This window comes from Tyto alba, unplaced genomic scaffold, assembly GCF_018691265.1.
Source record: "Tyto alba isolate M040663 unplaced genomic scaffold, T.alba_DEE_v4.0 Super-Scaffold_29, whole genome shotgun sequence".
Classification (NCBI taxonomy): domain Eukaryota; kingdom Metazoa; phylum Chordata; class Aves; order Strigiformes; family Tytonidae; genus Tyto; species Tyto alba.
The window spans coordinates 9,239,233-9,259,267 of NW_024881303.1; the positions used below are offsets into that span (position 1 = coordinate 9,239,233).

Consider the following 20,035-nt stretch of genomic DNA (forward strand, 5'->3'; position numbering starts at 1 on the left):
CATTTTGCGTTTTTACATTTGCCTCTGCAGCAGATCCCGGGGCCGCAGGAGGCCCCGTGGGGTGGGCCGGGGCCCGTCCCACTGCCTCAGCCGGGGGGCACGGTGGCCAGGAACAGTCAGTCAGACACTTGTGTTAGCGAGGAGCTGAGGAGATGTATTTTGAAGACAAAAGAGTGGTATTTTCTCCTTCCTGCGATACATTGGTAGGCCTCGCTATGCCGTACTAACATATTTCCTGGTTTTCTTTCATGGTTCGTGATCTCTTGTGTGTAACATAAAGGTACAGCATTTTCATGGCCCTCTTCAGCTGAGCCTTGTGAACCAGTATTAGAAATCTGGAACCAAAGACTAGAACAGACAAGTTGAAAAAACCGCTTTTTGTCAAGGGATTGGAGCCATGGTTTCCTAATATTCATCTCTGTGGTCTAACTATCACATGGGCTCCTGGCTGCTGATGTGAAATTATTCTGGTGTCCCGTACCCAGAGCTCCACTGCCAAATTAGATTGAGCAAGAGTTTGTGAGAGCCTTGTGGCTGGCTGGCTAAATGGTACCTGGCAAAAAGTCACCGAAAGCCTTAAAGTTTCACTCGGTTTAAATTTATAGGCAGACGGATTTCAGCAGTAATATTAATTTTGTTTTGAAGGTTACCTACAAATAATAGTTAAGGGTTTGCAAGTCTCTCTTCTTGATTAAGAAAGGACTAATAGATTGTATTTATTTCCAGGTTTGTTTTTGTTAATAGATTTTTAAAAATATATAGATACTGTAAAATGCTGTTACTAGCAGTTTTGTCCAGTGTCCCCTGAAGGGTCTATCTGGTGTTTATTTAAAGTCCTCAGAATATGATGAAAGTGAATAATGTATCCCATTTTTAAACAAAAGTTTCCTTTTTCCTGATATTTAGTCTCTACAGTAACATCAATAAAATTTAAAAAACCCCAAATAAAAGTAATGTGTTGTTTAATGCATGGCTCCGCTTGATTTCTCAGTCTTTATTGATTCATTGTCAATCAAAGAACTGATGTTCCTCAGCAAACTTTCAATTCTTTATTCATAACCTGAATGACATAAAAAAGGACAGATACATATTTTTCTTTCTTATGCTGGCAAACTTGAATCTCAGAGAACTTCTGCTCACGCACAAACAACATCTGGGTGAAAAGCAGACTGAAGAAAGATAGAAAGTGGCCCATATGCACAGTGCTTGCATTATGAATACTTTCTTAGGGCTGAGAACTTGAACATAGATTTATGACATGTACTCTATATGCTGTTTTCTTGCAGACGATAAAACTAGCTCCAGGTGTCTGGTACTGGAAAGATGATACTAATACACTTGAATTTGCAAGGTAAAAGAATGATGTTTAGTTTCAAATTATGCAGGTTTAGGCCTTGATACAGCAGTTCCAAGTAAGGTAAAATCAGAGTCCAATATTGTTTTACCTGAACATCAACTGCAGGACAAATTCTTACCTTTCTTTTTTTTTTTTTTTTTCCCTTGCAATTGAGACTGGAGCTCCTTAACTGCTGCTCTCTGGCATTGTGTTAATGGAGAAAATCAGAAATATACATTTACTCCATACTGCTCTCAAGCTGAACCCCCTACAGAGGGATGACCAAAAGTACGTGGCAAGTCCTGCCGGGTGTCAGAAATGTGCACATCACACTGGAGCAGCAGTGCTGGATGTGAGGACCAAATGCCACCCCAAGGGTCTATAGGTGGAGGTCCATGGACTGATGTTCCCTGTCGCCGGTGTTACCTATGGCTCTGTGCAGTGGATGAACACCAGAGGACTGCAGACCTTTAAGGAAGCCGCAGATCTGCAGGGACAAAGTGCATTTAAATGTGCTTTGAACGTCTGTGGCAGCTGTGGATTAAGACTTTATCAGGCCATTTAAACCATTGGGGCAACCCCCCCACACACCCCTCTCCTCTCGAGTGCAGGGCAGGGAGCGCGGTGCAGTGTGGCAGCGGTGGGTCAGTCACACACTGCCCGCTGCTGCCTCCTGCCCTGCTGGGCATTTTCCAAGCCTTTGTCACGGTGGAGCCAGGCTGCTCACCTCTCTCCTGGTCACACGGCTACTGCAGGCATCTTTCATGGTCTGTGTCATCAGCAGCTCTCACCAACTTCTCCTGCTGGGCTTGGCAATGCTGGTGACTCTGCCTGGTAGCTCTTCATGGAGAGGTGTGAGCTTCCTGGTGACCTCTGCTTGTCTCTACCCTCAACGATCCCAAAGAAAAGCTCTGAAACAGAGCAGTTTACATTTAAAATCTTCCTAAAGCCACTTGAGACATTGATTGCTTGGAGGGTTTACATGGCACAGTGCATATGGTGGCAGGAGACAGAGCAGCAGGACCTGGGGAAGCCCCTTTACTTTGTACTTCTGTGTTCTTGAGAGCAATGACTCACGTTGATCTCACCACAACCCAGGTTTTCTCAGTGTCACTTACAGACCAAAATAGATATGCCTTTGTATCATGGGATGTTGACCTCTTTGAACTGCTGCTAGTAATTTAAACTCATACTTCGGCATGCTCATACTCTATATTCCAGGTCCAACCCAGCAGCTGAGGAAAACCTTGAGGAAGGAAAAAATACTCACATTCAGGAATTGCGTGTCAAGACATTAAAGAGGTATTTCAGTTTGACTAGCTTAGCTCAAAAAGAAATGAGATTATTTGGGTGGGAATATTTTCATCCATTGTTGGAGGATCATGTCTGAACAAAGCACGTGAAACAGGAAGCCAGCTGTCATTTCAGCAGGGTGGATGAGTGGTCTGAACACAAAAACAGAGTCCAGACTTGCCTGGTGTTGAATGCTAGCTCAGGCACTAGCCTGGTATGACTTTGGTAAAGTCGTTCAACATCTTTGTTGCTGTTTCCAGATCACTCAGAACGAGGTAATTCTCATCTACTCTAAAGAGTATTGTGAGGTAATTAATTCATCTGTGTAGGGCACTTCAAAGATTAAAGTAGTAGTAGTAGTATTATTACTATTATTAATTTTATAAATTCACAACATGGTATAGCTGACTTTCATCCATTACTTAAAACCTCTTTGATCTAAATAATATAGTTGCAATTTATTATATTAGCAACTAAAAGAGCAACTTCAGACGCAACCTTAGAGGTGAAATGTCCTATTTCTCTCAACATCCCCAGCCTGTTTTGTGGTTATAATAGTTGAAAGTTAGTTCAGGATACACACAGAACACATTTCACTGCCTGTCCCTTTGAATCTGAGTGCAGTGAAAAGAGTACATACCAGGTAGATAATCTTAATATTCTCAGACTAGAATTAACACTGTGTCCTTAAATGTTATGTATTGGTCAACCACCAGCATCTTCCAAGATGATTGCAGTGCAACACTGCCTGAAAGAAGGCTGGCTGACAAAGAAGGAAAATTGCATAAGCTATCCAAGTGGATACAACATGACTATGTGACATTGGATGATGTCAAATGTGAGTAATTGATGGTATTTCGTATCAGCAAGGCATTGCCCATACTAGTTGGAGAGCTATTTCTATTAACACTATCATTTTTTTTGAGGAAATACTGGTTTTCTCCTCTGTATGTTTTCAGATGCTGCTTTGCTTTTGAAAGAAGAAAATGAGTTGCATCATGTGTTATCATTTGCAGCAGTTATGAGGTATGTAATTTAGAGTTTGTTTTGAGAATTATGCATGTATAGCTGGTAGTGGAGGGACCAGGATGTATGAGAAATAGAATAGGAAATATCAGAGGTTAAAAATGTCTCATCCTGTGAGGTTCCGTGGGAAAAAATACCAAATGCATGTTGTTCTCAACATGTGCAGAGAAATAATCCTATCACCTGTTTGAAAACCTTCTACTCTGTTACCTAAAGGAAGCTAAGAACTTGGGCTTAAATATCCAAAAGTTGTTGTCCATTTTACTCTAAGTTAAAGTCCATGTTAGCTGGCACATCCGCAACACTGCGTGTACCAGGACTAACACGGCTGGGAGTCTGGGCTGCCTTCCTGTGCTGCTGCTGTTCCCGTCAGAGCTACAGGGCTCATTAGTTGCTGCTGACACTTACCAGCATTGCTTTTTTATAGGCTAAAAGCGAGGAGGCAGCAGGTGGAGCATTGTATCTCAGAGGCATATCCCTGAGATCACCAGGGCTATACGGTGGCTGCATTGCCTTTGACTTAGGAGTGTATCTGTAGACCTTGTTGAGCCTTAGCCACACTCTCCTTTCAGAAGGGGAGAGGTGTCTGCGTTGTCTCCCTTTTCCTTCAAATGTGAATGCCACTCTTCCAGCAAGTTCAGTGCAGAAAACATGCGTCTTGGAAGTATGTCTGCTGATATCCAGTTCAATCCACTCTTCAGCATGTTGACTGGACTCTGTTAGTGATTCTCTCAAAGCCTTCAAAGTCTTAGTGTAGGGTGGAGTGCTTGCTACGAATAGGTCTCAGCCATATCGCTAATATTTGGTATAATGCAGGCCCTTGAGCAGAGACTTTGTTTTCATAATGGTCTGGTGGCATCTATATCTGCAAATCTGCAGACTTCACAGTGACCTTTCTACCTCCCATTTAGGAATGAGAAACTAGATGAGTTCCTCATGGCCCTGCTCTTCTACCTGTCTTTTTACCTGGAAAAAATTGCCCTGGAAAAGAAATGCAGATCCTTGATTTCGTGAGTACAAGATTTTAGGGGTGTAAGCACACAGGACTTGCCTCACCAAATCTGGAATCACAGGGCAGTCTTTTGTATCAGAATCAGTGGGATTCTGCATACGAGCAAGGATTGCTTGCCATACTGGCCCAGTCTATATATGGAATACTAAAGGAGAAGAGCCCCTTGGTCTCACCATTTGTCTCCCACCGCCTTGCCCGCTGTGCTCTCCAGGACATAGGCTTCTCTGATTATGTAGATAAACAGATTTTCTGGGAGGGTTTGAACCCTGCTTTGCCCCAGCCTTGCCCTGAGCAGCATGCACTGTTGTTCATGTGGCGTGGCATCACTGTAGTCTCTCTTTCAAGATGGTGGCTGGATCCAGTCCTGCTGCAATGGGGTCACAAAATAATTTGGCTCTTCAAGGTAATGCTGCAATTTGAATAAGTCATTACTGCTACCACCATTGTTAAATCTATGTGAGTGGTCTGGATCGAATTACCATCCCTTAATGCCATTTCCCATTAATAACATTAGCATCCAGTCATTTCTACCTGCAATAGAGAACAGCAGATAGTTGCAACTGAGTCTGCTGAGTGTTAATTTATGCTGTGGGTCACATCGCTTTAAGACTTCATTTCTAAATACTTTGCAAAGCAGGTTCAGATGACTCTTAGGTGCTAGAAACATGTTACAACATGAGGACTATATGCTAGGAAAGCAGTTCCCAAGTAAGGGTGTGTGACCACACTTGCTACCCTGCAGAATGGAAGTGGGGATGCCAAGGGAATAGTTTAGGAGCTGCTGTGTTAGAGGGTTATATGCCTTGGGAGAAAGCACTGCAGGCTTACAAACCATGATTGTAAGAAAATTCAATGATTTTCTGGAGTCTGTAATAGTCTCTGAGAATTGATTGACCATTTTCTTAAAACACTTAATGATTACTTACTTCACAATTCATGAAGCCATGATATAAAGAGGGGCTGATTTATCTGGTTTGAAGAAAAGACTGTCAGATGATTGCTGGCCTTAAGGAATTGATTTGTTCTATAGCCATAGATTGACAGATGTTTCTGTCATTTTGCAAGGAATAATTATAAATAAAGAAAACCATCAGTGTAGTTTCATACACAAAGGTCATAGATTCAGTTGAGGTGCTCTGGGCAGCAATCTAAAAACTGATCCCCTTGCTCTTGGCAAGTAAGGGACAAGGAGGCCACCCCATGGGTCATGACACCTCAGTAAGGCTCATATCATCTACTGGTATGGCAAATACAGAAACAGACTGAAACAAAGAGGAGTTTGGACCTATTGCAATATAGGGTTGTTTCATGGATCAAGGGGGCTCTGGTTAGTAGGTACCAGCTATAAGCACTGGATGAACTCTGCCAGGAGAGATTTCTCAGTGTGTTCTGCCATGCAGTGCTCCTGAAGTGAGTCCTGCCTTTTGGTGGGAAACATATACTGACTCTCCACTTCTACAACACTCTTTATTTAGATTCATTACCTCTCCTGAAGGGAAGTGGCTTGCCTGTCAGGAGCTTGTCAGGATTACCTGAGTGCAATGTTAGCATCAGAGAAGCTTAAAGAAAAGACACTTACCATGCAGAAGCAGGAATTCAGGATATTGATCTACTGAAGTATAAATATAAGGAAGGAAAATAAAATGACAAAAGGCAATTTTAGGTCCTATTTAATGTTGAAGTTCATCCTTAATTGTTTTAGCATCTTAGCTGACTTGGAGGAACAGGTTGATACTAATCACATTGTGAAGAGCTTTCTGATATTGCATCTTATTTCCCTGTTCAGGATTCTCCCATTTACTCTGTTATCCACCTGGTCTAATTTCATACTTGGTATGTGCTGTATTTCAAATCAAATGTAGGACTGCCTTTTCTCTCCTGTGGAGTATAGTTCTAGTTCTGGAATGGTCTTCTACTAGGAAGTTGTGGGGGCAGGCAAGAAAACTACTTTTTTTCTGAAGGTGGAGCTCTGTGAGCTTGTGAAAGGGATTTTATAACTACATAATATAATCATAATGAGAGAAAATTACACTTGTGATAAGAATCCTTGGGTTTGTGATACGCTGATGTATTTGAGAGAATGTGAAAGAAGATTGCATAGCCATTTGTTTTCCTATATCTATCCCACATAAATCCCATGTTCAGGGATGTTGCTAGTGGCCTGCTCAGGAAGAAAAATCCCTCCCCCTTCCTTCAAGTTATAATTTAGTTTCAGAGGCTTTTTTGCTTTCCTATGTAGCACTGGCTCTGTGCCACAAGTAGAGACAGACTGGAGGGAAGACATGCTGGTACCATTTCATGTTTCTCATTAATGATACCTATAATTTGCTCCCAGTTAAACTGACAGACAGATTACTTGGAGACAGGGCTTGGTGGCCTGCCTAGTCCTTTATCAGCCTCATGTTCCTGTATGACAGACACATCCAATGGCTCTGCAGTCCTCAAGCTGCTCTTCTTGTAGACCCTGTGTGATAACCTAGTAACACAGAAAACAATGCTGGTTATTCCTGCTCCTAGTTGGTGTGCTTTGGGGATCCTGCCATTTGGGCTGCCTATGAGAGATGCCTAACTCATCTGTTGGGTCTACTTTTGTCCACAGTGAGCCAGGCCTGATGGTCTGAATAGCTCCTCAACTGTCTTGAACCTAGACCACGTAGAAGTATCAGTGTCCACAATGCCTCAAGAGAACAGCCAAGACCACCCTGGGTTCAGAAGCCATTGCTTCTGTGCATTAAACTTTCTTTAGAAAATAAAGTATTGGAAGGGGATTCCTATCAGAGAAAGTCAGATAAATCTGGACATCTTTGACTTATTGTGACTTTGTCTTTTGTTGATGCTGTGCTGATTCTTTGTAAATCCACGCCTGAGGCTTTCCTGGCTTTTTCTAGGTTTGGGAAGATCTTGTAACTAACTACAAAAACAACTGACCAATTTTCCAAAGCAGCAGGCATGAGGCATTCCCCCACTGGAGACAGCTTGGGAGTATTCACCTCTGAAATATGTGACTCTAAGAACAAAAACTCACCAGCGGTGGATGAGACATGAACGGAATAAGGGCTATTATTTCTGTCCTGCATTTTCTTTCCCCTTTAGTTTGTTTCTGCTTCCAATCCTTTCATGTCTTTTGGGGAAAATCTGCTGAATTTTATTAGCAATTATCCTTGAGAAGCCCAGAGTAATTGCCCTAATTTATTAAAGGTGGGTTGTGTAGGAAGCTTTAGAGCTGGAGGCCATTAGGGATAGGACAGATAAAACCAACTCTCCTGAGTGTGAAAGAAGGCTGGTAACTTGTAGGCCAGCAGCGCTCCCAGGCACCTGGCAGACAGTTGGGTGGATTACAGGGGAAGCAGAGGAAATAGAAAGCTCTTTGGTTTGGCATTTCCTTAGCGTTTGATCTGAAATGGTTTAAAATACAGGCTTGCGATGTCAGCCGTTCCTATTTAGAGGCAGTCCCAAAAGCACTTTGTGTGCCTTTTTGAAGAGGAGTAAGTGCTGTCTCTGAGCCAGACCCACTGCTCCAGGCTGCCTGGTGACAGAGCCTGCACCCAGAGATATCTAAATGCACCTCCAGGGCTTCTACTGCAGGCTGAAAAAAAGGGTTCATAAGCTATGCAGGATCAAAGACAGCAACCTGACGGACTGTGGGCATGCAGCTTATAAGTTGTGTGGGGCAAGAGAGACTGTCTGGGCCCAAGCCCCAGGCTTTGTGGCCCCACTGGCACTGCCAGGCTGTGCTGGAAGCGTCTGAGCCCAACCTGGCATCCGAGGGGTCCCCTGACGGTGATGTCACGCAGTGCATTGGTTTGTGTGCCTGAAAACCTCACTTACTTCTCAGGAGCTGTCACTCTTTCTAGCATCCCTTCTGACCAGAGCACCTCCCCTGAAAACTTTCTTCCCTTTTTGTTTTAAACAGGACTATGATATTTTTAAAGAACAAAGAAATGGACAATGTGTTGGCGAAGCTAGCGGTGGCCAAGATTCACCTTGCCAAGGTGTACTGTAACCTTATCCTCAGAGGAGGCATGGCACAGCAGCACCACATGCCTCATGGAAAGTAAGCCTGTCCCTTCTGGGAACTCTTGCTATGTCAAGGGCCACAGCAGCCCAGGGCTAAGGCCTCTGTTGAGTGACACAGGTGAATGCCCAGGGGAATAAATGTCCTGTGAGCCAAGCAGTCACAGAGGGCTAAGGGATGATGAGACAGAGAAGTGTCCTGATCTCCCTGCAGCTCTATCTCATAACCCACTCCAGAAGTGTTTCTGGTGAGATGTTGCCAAATGATTTGGCCACAATGAGTTGCAGCAGAGATCTGGATACTAGACTGGAAAGCTCTAGCTCTGGTGTGTGGAAGCCTTGCCAGATACACAGAGCAGGAAACTTCAATGGGTTCAGCATGAAAGTCAGCAGGGCAAAAATCAGCGCCAGCCCTGGATCTTACCCCTGCCGCTTCCACTTAACTAAATCTTGAAAGCAAACGGTTATGTACCTGCTGGTTGCCACTGATCCCTGCATGAATTTCTTCCTATGCCAAGTCTGAGATAGCATAACGCCAGTCTAGCAAGTGAAGGAGACCGTGTTCCTGAATGGTAGTAAGTGAAGGGAGTAGAGACAAGAAGACGTTGCTTGGGCACTGGAAGTGTAGCACTCCTCCCTCTGAGTGGGGAAGACAGCGCGTGGCTTTTTCAGAGTGGTGGAGACCAACTGTTAGATGCAGTGGTCCCAGTGATGAACTGAAAGGAGAGAGAAACCTGTAGTGGGAATTAAAAAAGAAACTGAATGAGGAAAGGATAGGAGGGTGTTTGAAAATGCAGAAAAACCAAGGGAATGATGAGGACAAGAATAGGGGAGTTTTATCAGGAGATGGAGGTGTTGTGGTTTAACCCTGGCTGGCAACTAAACACTGCAAAAAATGGTTAGTGTAAGGAGACTGTAATGACAGAGAGCTGTACCGTGCTAGTGTTAGGGACCCTTTCCTCAGCCATGTATGCTCCTGCACAATGTTTCCTTTCCCTGTCAGTAGAAAGGAGCTGTCAGTCTCCACCCAGCACCCCAGTCCCATGGGATCTTCTTAGAGCAGTTTCAGGCAAATTTTTTCCATCAGTTGGTGTGAAACTGCTGCCAGTCCCCCAGAGGATTCACAAACATTCACCTGCCTTCCTGCAACACAGCTCCAGGCAACCTTGCTCCTGGCTGGGGTGGGGGAACCTGGTTTTCCTTCTAATCAAGAGAAGGTGGTAACCTGTGAAATTATGGAGTCAGAGGGGAGCTGAAATTGTTGTCCCAACAGGGCTTTCATTTTAGCGTGCCCCATCCCACATGGTGCTGGACCCTGAGAATTAAAAACGTGTTCCCTCTGCACCCTGGCAGATTGGCATTCCACCGGGCACTCCGGGGAGCAGCCTTGTCTGCCAAATCCTTGCTCCCAGATTCCTGCTGAGCAAAGGCATCCTCTTAGCCTTCTCGCTGGTTGGACAGGGAGGGTCATGACAGCATTTCAGTATTTCTGTTGGGTGGCCCTAATGTCTGCACTTATTAAGGGACTCAGTTGGAGGAACTTACTGCAGAAAGAAGCTTGAATCCAAGAGCTGGATGCTGCTGTATAAAGCAGTCTGTCAAATACCCAGCTAGTTAGCTCTGCTGCCTCTTCACTCACTCATATTGTCTGGTGGATGGGAATGTGCAGGATTAAAGCAAGGAAGAGGTCTAGTGGCAAAACCCACTAGCATGGGAGTGAGAGCAGAGAGCTGAAACAAGAAACGGTGTTCTTTAATACTTCCATCACAGCAGGGGTTAGGGGCTAGCAGTGGGTTGGCATGTCGGTGTTCAGGCTGCGAAAACAGAAGGAGCTGTTTCTTAAAACCTTCTTGATGTGAGTTGCTGTATGAAGAGAGACCTCACTGAGTTACTCATAGCAGGGTGGTGGTAGCTGGCTACAGCTGACTTCAGAGTTAGGCTAATGCTGAGCTTGTTATAATATAGGGCACTTCCCATACCATACTGCAATTATATAAACATAATCTTTTCCAGGCTGACTCAGTTTAGCCATAAATGTTATCTGGATCCTCCCAGACCATTATATGAACTGCCAAATACAAGAGCTCAGGGACAGAACTGATTAACACTCTTAATTATAAAAGATGGTTAGGAATTTTTTGAGCACACGTGTTTTTGGATGGGAAAGGTTCTTCATCAAAATGGAAACCGTGGGGGTTACTTTTGATAAGTAACCTGAATAATGTTTAGATTAAAAAGCTGAGAAACTATTGATAATGTACCACCCCCAGTTTTTCTATATTTTCTTATAACCCAACTACAGGTTCATGATGGTGTTGAATTTTTTGCTTTTCACTTTAATTCACCATAGCAACATTTTAATGAAATCTTATACTATGTTGGTAAACTGCTTTCCCTTCCAGATCTGCCAAATGTCTATGTGTTCGTATGAAATTATTGATTTTTCATGTAAAAGTTTTCTCTGAAATTTTAAAAAGGGAGTCTTAGGTGGAGAACATCTTCATCTTAACAATTTACATGATTTGTAAAATGCAGCACTAAAAACCTATCTTGATACTATCCCAGACTGGAATTTGAGAGGGTTCCTCCAGACCTGTTATTTGTGTGTGTTAGCATTAGTCCTTTTGTGCCTCCAACGCTGAGGAAGGAATAGGTGTGTCTGGCTTTCTCCTTTCAAGCTGATGGGGATTGTGCAACCTTTTTATGGTGCCAGTTTCCTTATGGGTATTTGTCATAATGGGAAAAATACAGAGTGTGCCCAAAGGTGCATGCATCAATGCCACAGACACAGTCGAGCCAGCCCTTACTGATCCTTGAAGCTGGCTTGACCCATGGGCAGTTAGAGTCCCAGCTGCGGTGGAGGGAGCTGCCAAGTGGCACAGGAAACATTTCTTCCCCATGTGCCCCTATGCACAAAAGTGGTTCTGAAGCCACTATCATCTTGCATCCAAACCCCACGCTTACTGCACTGTCTGCCCTTGGCTGTGCAGCCCTCCTCCTTCATGCATGAACACAGCTTGTCCCCCTCACAGCTCTGAGAAATCAGTGTTGCTGTATTACTAGAAGTCATGATGCTTTTTCCTCACTCTTTCACGTTTCTTACAAGTTCTGTCCTGAAGCTTGTTGCAAGTTTGATGTTTTCCTGACCCTTTTTGTATTTTCCTAGGTAATTAGGAGCTGTGCCCTAGACATGGGAGGTGCCTCATAGTTCAACACTTATTTTAGGAAACTTTACTTCAAGCAGGTCTCTCAGCTTAATACCTCACCTCAGGGAAGAAGGCACAGGGAGAAAGAAGGGTGGAGACCCCTGGCCTTATTTGACTCTAAGTATTAGTGTTATTTTCTGTTGCTGGCCTCTACATAGGTTTCTCTGCTAAACTAGTTCTAAGACACTGCACGAGCTGTATAACGTTAAAAGGTGAAGCTGGGTTTCACATTTAGGTTTAAGAATCTGGGGTCACTTTAGGTTTCTCTGCTCTGGTACTCTGAAGACAGAATACTGTGCTTTAGCAGAATTCATGAGGAATCAAAAGCGTGAGAGCTGTTCTGGGAGTTCTGCTTTGGCAAACAGCCATGCCGTGCTTTCAGAGTCAAGCTGCTTTTCCCTTGCACAATATGTGAAGTGTCAGCAGGATTATGGCTGGTGGGAGTCTGGTCTTCTTGATCAAAATATCAATAAATAGAAGTCAGGAGATGGTAAATAGAGCTGTAGGGCTGAAAGGTATTATCTTCATGGTGTGCTCTGCACTGATATTTCTGAAGTGATGGCAACAGGGGATACCATAGATGTGTGGAACACTTGATGTTATCAGGAAGATAAGGGACATGTCAGGAGCTGGTGAGTTGATGCGGAGACAGGCTTTCCTGTGCATCTGGCAGGACTAAGCCAGATATGTGGGGATCTGTAGGCTAGCAGGGAAAATGTGCTTTCATTTCCATGAGGGTGAGTTGTGCCATCTCCAGGAGAACTGAGTGGCTGCTGGGATGTGTGCATCACCCTCTGCTTTAATGGCTGTTTCCATTATGGACAGTCATTTGGCTTTGTGTGAGAATCCCTGGGCTCAAGTGGGTGGTGAAAGCATCTCTCAGGCTTCCACTGGGCAAACTGCTGCTTCTTTAACAAAGGCCCTTTGTCATTCTAGGGCATGTTTTACATTTCTTCTTGGAGATACATCAGGCACCTCCTTCCTGGTTTTGAAGTTTATTGTCTCAGCATTGGCCTGGCTTTGTGCCCTTGGTAACTCTGCTTGTTACTCTTCCAGTGATGTCAGGAAGAGTTTCTTATTGACTTCAGTGGGAACTGGGTTAGATCAGTGCTGACCACTTTTGAGAAGCTCATGCAGAGAGCTCAGTCTAGGGGAGACTTGCCCACTCATCACATCCAGCTTTGTTCTCTGTCAGATTTAATTAACTGAGCCATAGAGTATTGTGTGTTTTCTCCTTCTGAGGCAATGCAGAAGTCTTGCCTTTCTCTTGGACAGTGGGTCTCCACATGCTAGTAATGAGGATCTACAAGCAACAACTTTACTGCCCTGGTGAAATGCCAGCTTGGCATATCCCCATGAGTCATATGCAATGCTCTGTTCAGAGAACTGAAAGGACGACTGCTGCTATTAATTTTGTGCTCTTGTTCACTGCCTTAGGAGAAAAACATCGTTGCAGAAGGATCGGTGCTTCTTTGAGGTAAGAAAGACACAAAGATAAATGGAGAATGTGACTGAGTGTCAGCCGAGAGGACATCCCTCCCTTGCACTTCCAAATGCTCCTTTCCTTTTTGGTTCCTCCAGTAGTTGTAGGACAGAGTACCTAGAATAAAATTTTACTTCTAGGGCCTAGAAGTCCCTGTAAAATACAATCTCTTTGCCCTTCAGTCCAAGCCTTTTCTCCTTGGATTCCTCAGCCGGGGAGTTTCAGTCCTTCTCTGGCTCTCAGACCCCAGGCAGTTCCCACCACAGCCTGAGGTCCCTCTGAGAAGCCTGGTCTATAGATTCCTTCTCATCATTGGCCTCATAGTTTTGTCTCTGTAGGTAAGAAATTTTACAGCCTTCTTTTATTTCCATTGCCGTGGGCAACATTTCTAGATGCCAATAAATCTTCTGGCCTGCAACATACAGCTGCATCAGCCATTTAAGAGACTCACTATGTAGCAGGGCTTCAGCAAATTAATATAAAACATTTAGGCCCAAATTGTACTGTGTACCTCATGAACTGGGAAGTTTTTTCTTGAAAAAGGGGAACTGTGGATTCATTTCCAAGGATACACAGCAGTCCCAGCAATGCCATCTTTTCAAGAACAGATGTAGTAAAGATGTGATTTACTGGGAGTTGGTTCAGCTTATGACAGGGATCAAAAATATTAAATAGAAGTGAAAAGGTAGATTTTGTTTTTTTAATAAACAAGCAGACATGTGGAGGTGAGATGCAATGAGTTCATATTTTGTGATAATATTTTCTGTGATCATAATGCTGTCATTAAGGGTGGGGATCATCTTGTCTACCTGCAGCTGCCCAAACAATAGCTGTCCAGTCAGACCATGCCCTCTGGCTACCTTGACAGCCCTTGAAGAAAAGAGAAGCTCAGTCAGAGGGTGAATTGTTGCCTCTTGAAATAGATGTGTGTGATAGGAACCCCCACAAAATGACTCATCCATCAGCTTCTTTCCATTGATTACTGAGAGAAACTGGGTGGTGATCTCCGGTTATGTCCTTAGTTTCTAGCAGCAAGACTAAGCCAAATTGGTTAGAGTTGAACAATATGAATTCCGTCTGAGCTAACTCTGTTTCTAGCCTCATCTGTCTGCATACCTTTAAAAAACCAGCCCTTTCAAATCTTCACTGATGCATGCGTGGTAAAGTTTGATGCCAAATGGTTGCTGGCATTTTAGTGGAGTCGTGCCAACCTGCACTCTGGGACGCAGTGGGACTCTGGGCCTTTTCTCAGTGAAAAGGGGATCTGTGTTTTCAATTTAGAGCTTCTACAACTTCTGCAGCTATGTGGCTTGGCTTGTGTTCAGACGGAAGCACTTCCAAGTGATTCGGGAAGAAATCGGCAGGCTTCTTTGCTCCGATGTGTTCAATCCTGCCTTAAGAGACAGGAACAATGTCGGCTTGCAGAAACCAGGAGACCGGACTGCTGATGCAAATGCGGTGCGAATGCCATACCTGAGGTACACACTTGACACACTGGTGAGTCTTTAGAGAACCTCATCTGTCTGAATACACTGAGGTAACACCTGCGTGTTTTCTTTCTAGAAAAATCCATGCCAAGCATCCTTCCATCAGCAGCATGGTTCACCAGCACTCGCTACTGCTCAGCACGCTGCTGCCCTTACCGAGGGACAGTGCTCAGTGCCTCTCTCAGAACCACTACTGTCAGGGCAGAGACCCTCAACCTCACACGTGTGACAGCCTGCCAGACTTCTCGGAATTGGTCACTGCCAAGTAAGGGGCTGTTTCTCTGCATAAATAGATTTGGTAGTTCTATGAGGAAGGATGTCAGACAGCTAGCTCTTCCTCACTGGGAGAGGGGCCATTAGAATGAGGATTTGGTCTACACGGGGCGTAGAGAGGGAGAGGGGTGTAGATCCTGAGAGACCTGAGAGAGCCTGGATCTTGCAGGGCTGGTACTCTCGGTTAACTGATGGCCAAGCAGCTACTGTCCCTTGTAGTGCTTTGTTAAAACTCAAAAGTTTTCTGGGGAAAGGAAATGCGCTTTAACATAAATTTGAACAGAAATTAATCAAAAACTCTCAAAACCAAAATAGGATGTTTATTTTTTTCTCTCTTATGATTCATTCCAATTCCTTATTTCTTCTATACTTTTAGTTTTTAATCAGACATTACTGATGTACTTTATTCCAAAAAAATAATTTTGTTACTACACTATACTTTTAAAACATAATTTTGATTGCAATAGAAATAGAACCTTTTCTTCTGATTCATGATAAAAGCAAAATCTTTCAAGCCTGGGTACACCATCCAAGAGGAATTCCATTTCCCATCCAGCCATGGTTAACTGCAGTATTACTACAGTACTTTTTAATGTAATAACTCATCTAAACAGGACCACTGTAAATCACTGTTGAAGTGTATGTAGGGGTCCCTGTAAGATTTTCCCTCATAAGCCTTCTCTTTCTGCCTGGAAATTGGAATTTGAGAACTGCCTTCATTTGTCTGGATCTTCAGAGTTCTGGCAATCTAATGAATGCTACAGCACTGTACATGCAAAATCTTTGGACATATCCACAACACACAACCAGCGAGTCTGGTATTTCTTGAGAGTGTGAAATATTCTACAAATGCACCTGTAATTGTTTTGTGCATGCTTTGGAAGCTGGGTGCATCCTGAGCGTCTTGGCTTTACAGCTTATGCAGAGTCATGTAATTCACATGTAACAGGGCCAACCTTTCCAGGGAGCACTGAGCTTCACTTGGACATAGGCAATTCATGTTGTGTGCGTGCATACTCCAGACAGAAACATGACGTGGTGTGCAAGGTGCTGAGGGTATGAGCATGGTTATTTGTTTTTTCCTGAGGGAGAGCAGATACTCTGCTAAAGGAGGCAAGGTTCCTTGCTGGTTTACCTAGGAAATATTAAAAATCTGTCCCCGTTTCTCCTGTTTTCCTTTGCTTCACTGTGTCAAGCAGATTAACACGATGTTTTCTAACAGGGTGGGCATCATTGGAGCTCACTGTAGTGAGTTAAAATCTTTTATGAGCATGCCTGATGGGATGATGGAGGAGGTGGAGGAGGAGGAGGAGGAGGAAGAGGAAGGACAAGAACAAGGAAGAATAAGGAGTGGTTTCTCCAGCCTGACAAGTGATCGCAGTTTGCCACCTCTGAGGAGCCCCCCAGACAGGCTTAGCAGTCAGAGCACTGCGCTCTCAAGAGCAACAGTGGAAGGTGATTGTAATCAGAGCAACTAGCAGAAGTGGTATCTGTGTTGAGTGGCATGGTTTCACATTGCTAAGTAAATCACTTTGAAATTGCAGCTTAAGAAGCCTCACTCATTTATCAGAGGTGGGGTAGTTTAGCACACAAGGGCACCAACTGGGTGACGGGAGACTCGGAGTTTAATTACTGGTTCTGTCACTAACTATTTTTCCTTCATCTTAATGCCTTCATCGCACCATTTCTGAGAAGATTGCTTTACTGACTTATTTTGGGAAGTGCTTTGAGACCTGCAGGTGAATGAGTATTGGTTTTAATGTCAATCCTCTTTTTCTAAAGGGTTAGAAAAGCAACCAGGAGACATGACTTACTACAGTCCCAAAGTTGCCGAAATTTTGCTTTTAAAGGGAGTTACTCTGGAATCTTTAATATATTGTGTTTACTTCTTTTTTTTTTATTTCCATCATCTCTCATTTTGTTCTCAGATATAGCTAGCCTAATTTATGACTCATTGTGAAATATGTATAGAAAAGAGAAATGCTGTTATTTAAAATATCTACCAAGTCTTCATTTAATTTGATCTTTTAAATGATATATATATACACACCTATTTTTATCATTGGTTTTACATGACTGGAAAAAGCAGATCTTAGATGTTCAAACTTAAAATACACTGTTGGGATGTCAGTATCTTGAAACAAAATGAATTAATGGTAAGTAAAGGTATCATTTTACTTATAAGACTCTCTCTACATCCTAATCATTAGCATCAGGAGGAAAATTTAGGATGAAATTTTGACTTTTTTGTAGTCAATAAAAATCAACGAAAAAATAATGGATGATTAAACAGTGGAAGAAAACCAGAAAGGTAATATTTTCATCATTGTTAAGAGGAGAAATTTGACACATTAGTGCTGGTTTGGAAGTTTTTCAGCAAAATATATCTATGCTGGATAAAAAGAATACAATTTTCCCTTGCAATATGTGGTTCAATTTTTAAAAGGATGAAATTTTGAAGCACAATTATGATGAGAAATTTACTTCTGGACTAACTTCTATGGGGTGGCCCTGCACTGCCTTACTGAGACGGACACTTGAACTGCAGATTCACAGCTATCATTTAGTCTCTTCACATGCCCTGGCACATGTTATATTAATGTCTAAGTAGCATTGTGGCCTAGGCTTGTTTTCCATGTGTCAGGTGCATCCTTTTACCACTGGCTGAGGCTGTTTTGGCCTGCAGTTTCTCTGTCAAGCTTTTCATTAGACATCTGTTCTGGTGCAGAGGAAAAATATTTAAAAATAACCTCTTAGAAATTTTGTGAGATGGAAAACATATTCTCTCCCAAAGGAGAAGAAATATAAAAGTTATATTTAGAACTGTGTGTGAAACTGCTATATCCTCCTCATATACATAATGGGGAATGGTACACTCTTTATTCAAAATTAACATTTCTAGGTTAATCATTCATTTTGGGCAGGCAGGTTAGTGCTCACGTGGTCTGAAAAGTAGTGATGAGACCTGGAGATGGTGCTTTAGTTGCAGTTTTTCTGAGAGCACGGCTGGGCCAAATCATGTGCAACTGTATTTCCCAGCTGTATCAGTGACTCCTGGATGGTGCATATCTGGCTGAACATGCAAGAGGAATTGTGATATCACTGCCCTGCAGCACCATGGTTTCCCTACCAAATGATGCAGCAAAATGTTGGCTAATACCTGGAGCTGAGGAAGGCTACAGCACAGCTTCCTTCTCTTGGTTTTGGGAGAAACCTTTCCGTCCCTGCATCAGGAGACCTGTATATGCTAAAGGATGGGTACAGATTTGTCTCTCAAGGTGTGACACCGGGCCCTCTCTGATCTGTGGATTGACATCCCAGTACACTGGTCCTTGCAAAAGCGCCTTGCTTTGTCATGGCAAGCAAACAGGTGTTGTGTGGGGCCTTAGAAGAAAAAAGGTGTCCTTTGCCACATCAGTCCTGCAGGGCAATGTAGACTGTGGTATGTGCTAATAACTGGGATTTGTGAGCAGTCCCAGCAATGCCCAGGGCAGAGATTTCACAGAGTTGCACACTTGGCCTGTGGTGGGCCCAGGATGACAGGAGAAGACGGAAGGGTGGAGCATGAACTCACGTAGGCAGCAAAGCTCCTGGATGAGAACAAGCTTTTTGTGCACTGTCACATACCTACAAGGTCTGTGTCACTGCAGATAGGAGGAAATGCTGAGCAGCTACTGGTGTTGCTCAAAAGCAGTCGATGAACTACTCAGACGAGAGATGGTGTTCAATATGCTATGTTTGCCTTCTCCAGATTCAAGGCAGGCTCCTCACAGTCTCCTTAATGGGAGCAGCCCCACGGGGCTACTTTCTTGCCATGAAATAGTGAGCAACAAGTGACTCCTTTTGGCACGCCGTTTTCCTTGGACAAAAGGTAGCTCTGGACCAGGCATGGTCCCAGTTAGTTCTGTCTGCACCTGGAACGTGCTGTCTGGATCATTCTGCGGGAGTTACCCAGGTAAAATCTGATGGTCCTAGTGAGCCCTGGTTTAAAACACTGTGATCACACGCCAGTCCCTCAGCCATGGCTTTGGGTCTAAATTCTCTGTGGTAATCTAACAACAACCTTGAACTTTCCAGAAAGGATTGAGAAATACCTTGAAGTTCAGATCCTTTAGTCAGCGGAGTCCTTTCCAGGGCTGTCTTCTCAGCGCTAAGTGACTGCTTCTTCTGAGGTGATGTATGTCTAACACAGACAAGCCATGCTTGTTTAAGCATGTAAGCAAGACCTGGCAGCCTTTCACACATGACAGTGAGTCATCCTTCCAGCAGGAGAGAGTGAGTCAGAAAGGGCAGTTGACAAGCTTTATTTATCAGTCTCCTCTTATTTGGCCCAGGAGAATTTTACCCTGAAAAACCCACCCTTGTTAATGATGGGCAGAGCTCAGACTTGTATCACATGACTACTGGCTTTTTTCCCATAGGCTTTGCATGCAGTTTCATATCAGGAAATCATAGCAGATTGGCCACTTCCATGAATTTTTCTTATTCAAGGGGTTCTGAAGATGCCAGCTATATTGGAATAACTCTCCTGAGATAGGGTTACCATAAAGAGTACAAACTCAAATGCTTCTCGGTGATGAAAAGAGCCTTGGGGGTTCTGTGCAACAGCATTTATAGAGTTCCCATTTACTTTCTTCTCTTAGGGCTGATTTGATCAGAGCCTTAATCTGAATGCTGCTAGCATGGCTTAGTGTCTTGACTGGCTTTTGATTATGCTTCTGCTGCTCACAGGCTCCATATAGGGTGTGTCAGGCTTTCCAGTGTAAGTGTCTATTTTCAGAAGTTATATTGCTCTGTTGTAGAAATTCACGCCAAGCAGAAAGTTGGCAGGAAACATCACAACTCAGAAATGGAAAAAGAGACAGAGGAAAAAAAACCTGCCTGATTAATTAAGGAAACTCTGCC

General features: G+C 43.5%; 1 protein-coding gene across 1 annotated transcript; it reads left to right on the forward strand.

The window, feature by feature from the left end:
* Window positions 1-1,253: 1,253 nt before the first annotated feature.
* Window positions 1,254-16,852, forward strand: PPP1R36 (protein phosphatase 1 regulatory subunit 36). The gene is made up of 10 exons (XM_009974117.3): window positions 1,254-1,351; window positions 2,558-2,638; window positions 3,346-3,467; window positions 3,589-3,655; window positions 4,567-4,665; window positions 8,581-8,721; window positions 13,325-13,364; window positions 14,652-14,848; window positions 14,934-15,122; window positions 16,353-16,852. The coding sequence occupies exons 1-10, from the start codon at window positions 1,254-1,256 to the stop codon at window positions 16,606-16,608; spliced, it is 1,290 nt and encodes a 429-aa protein (XP_009972419.3). The 3' UTR covers window positions 16,609-16,852.
* Window positions 16,853-20,035: the final 3,183 nt, after the last annotated feature.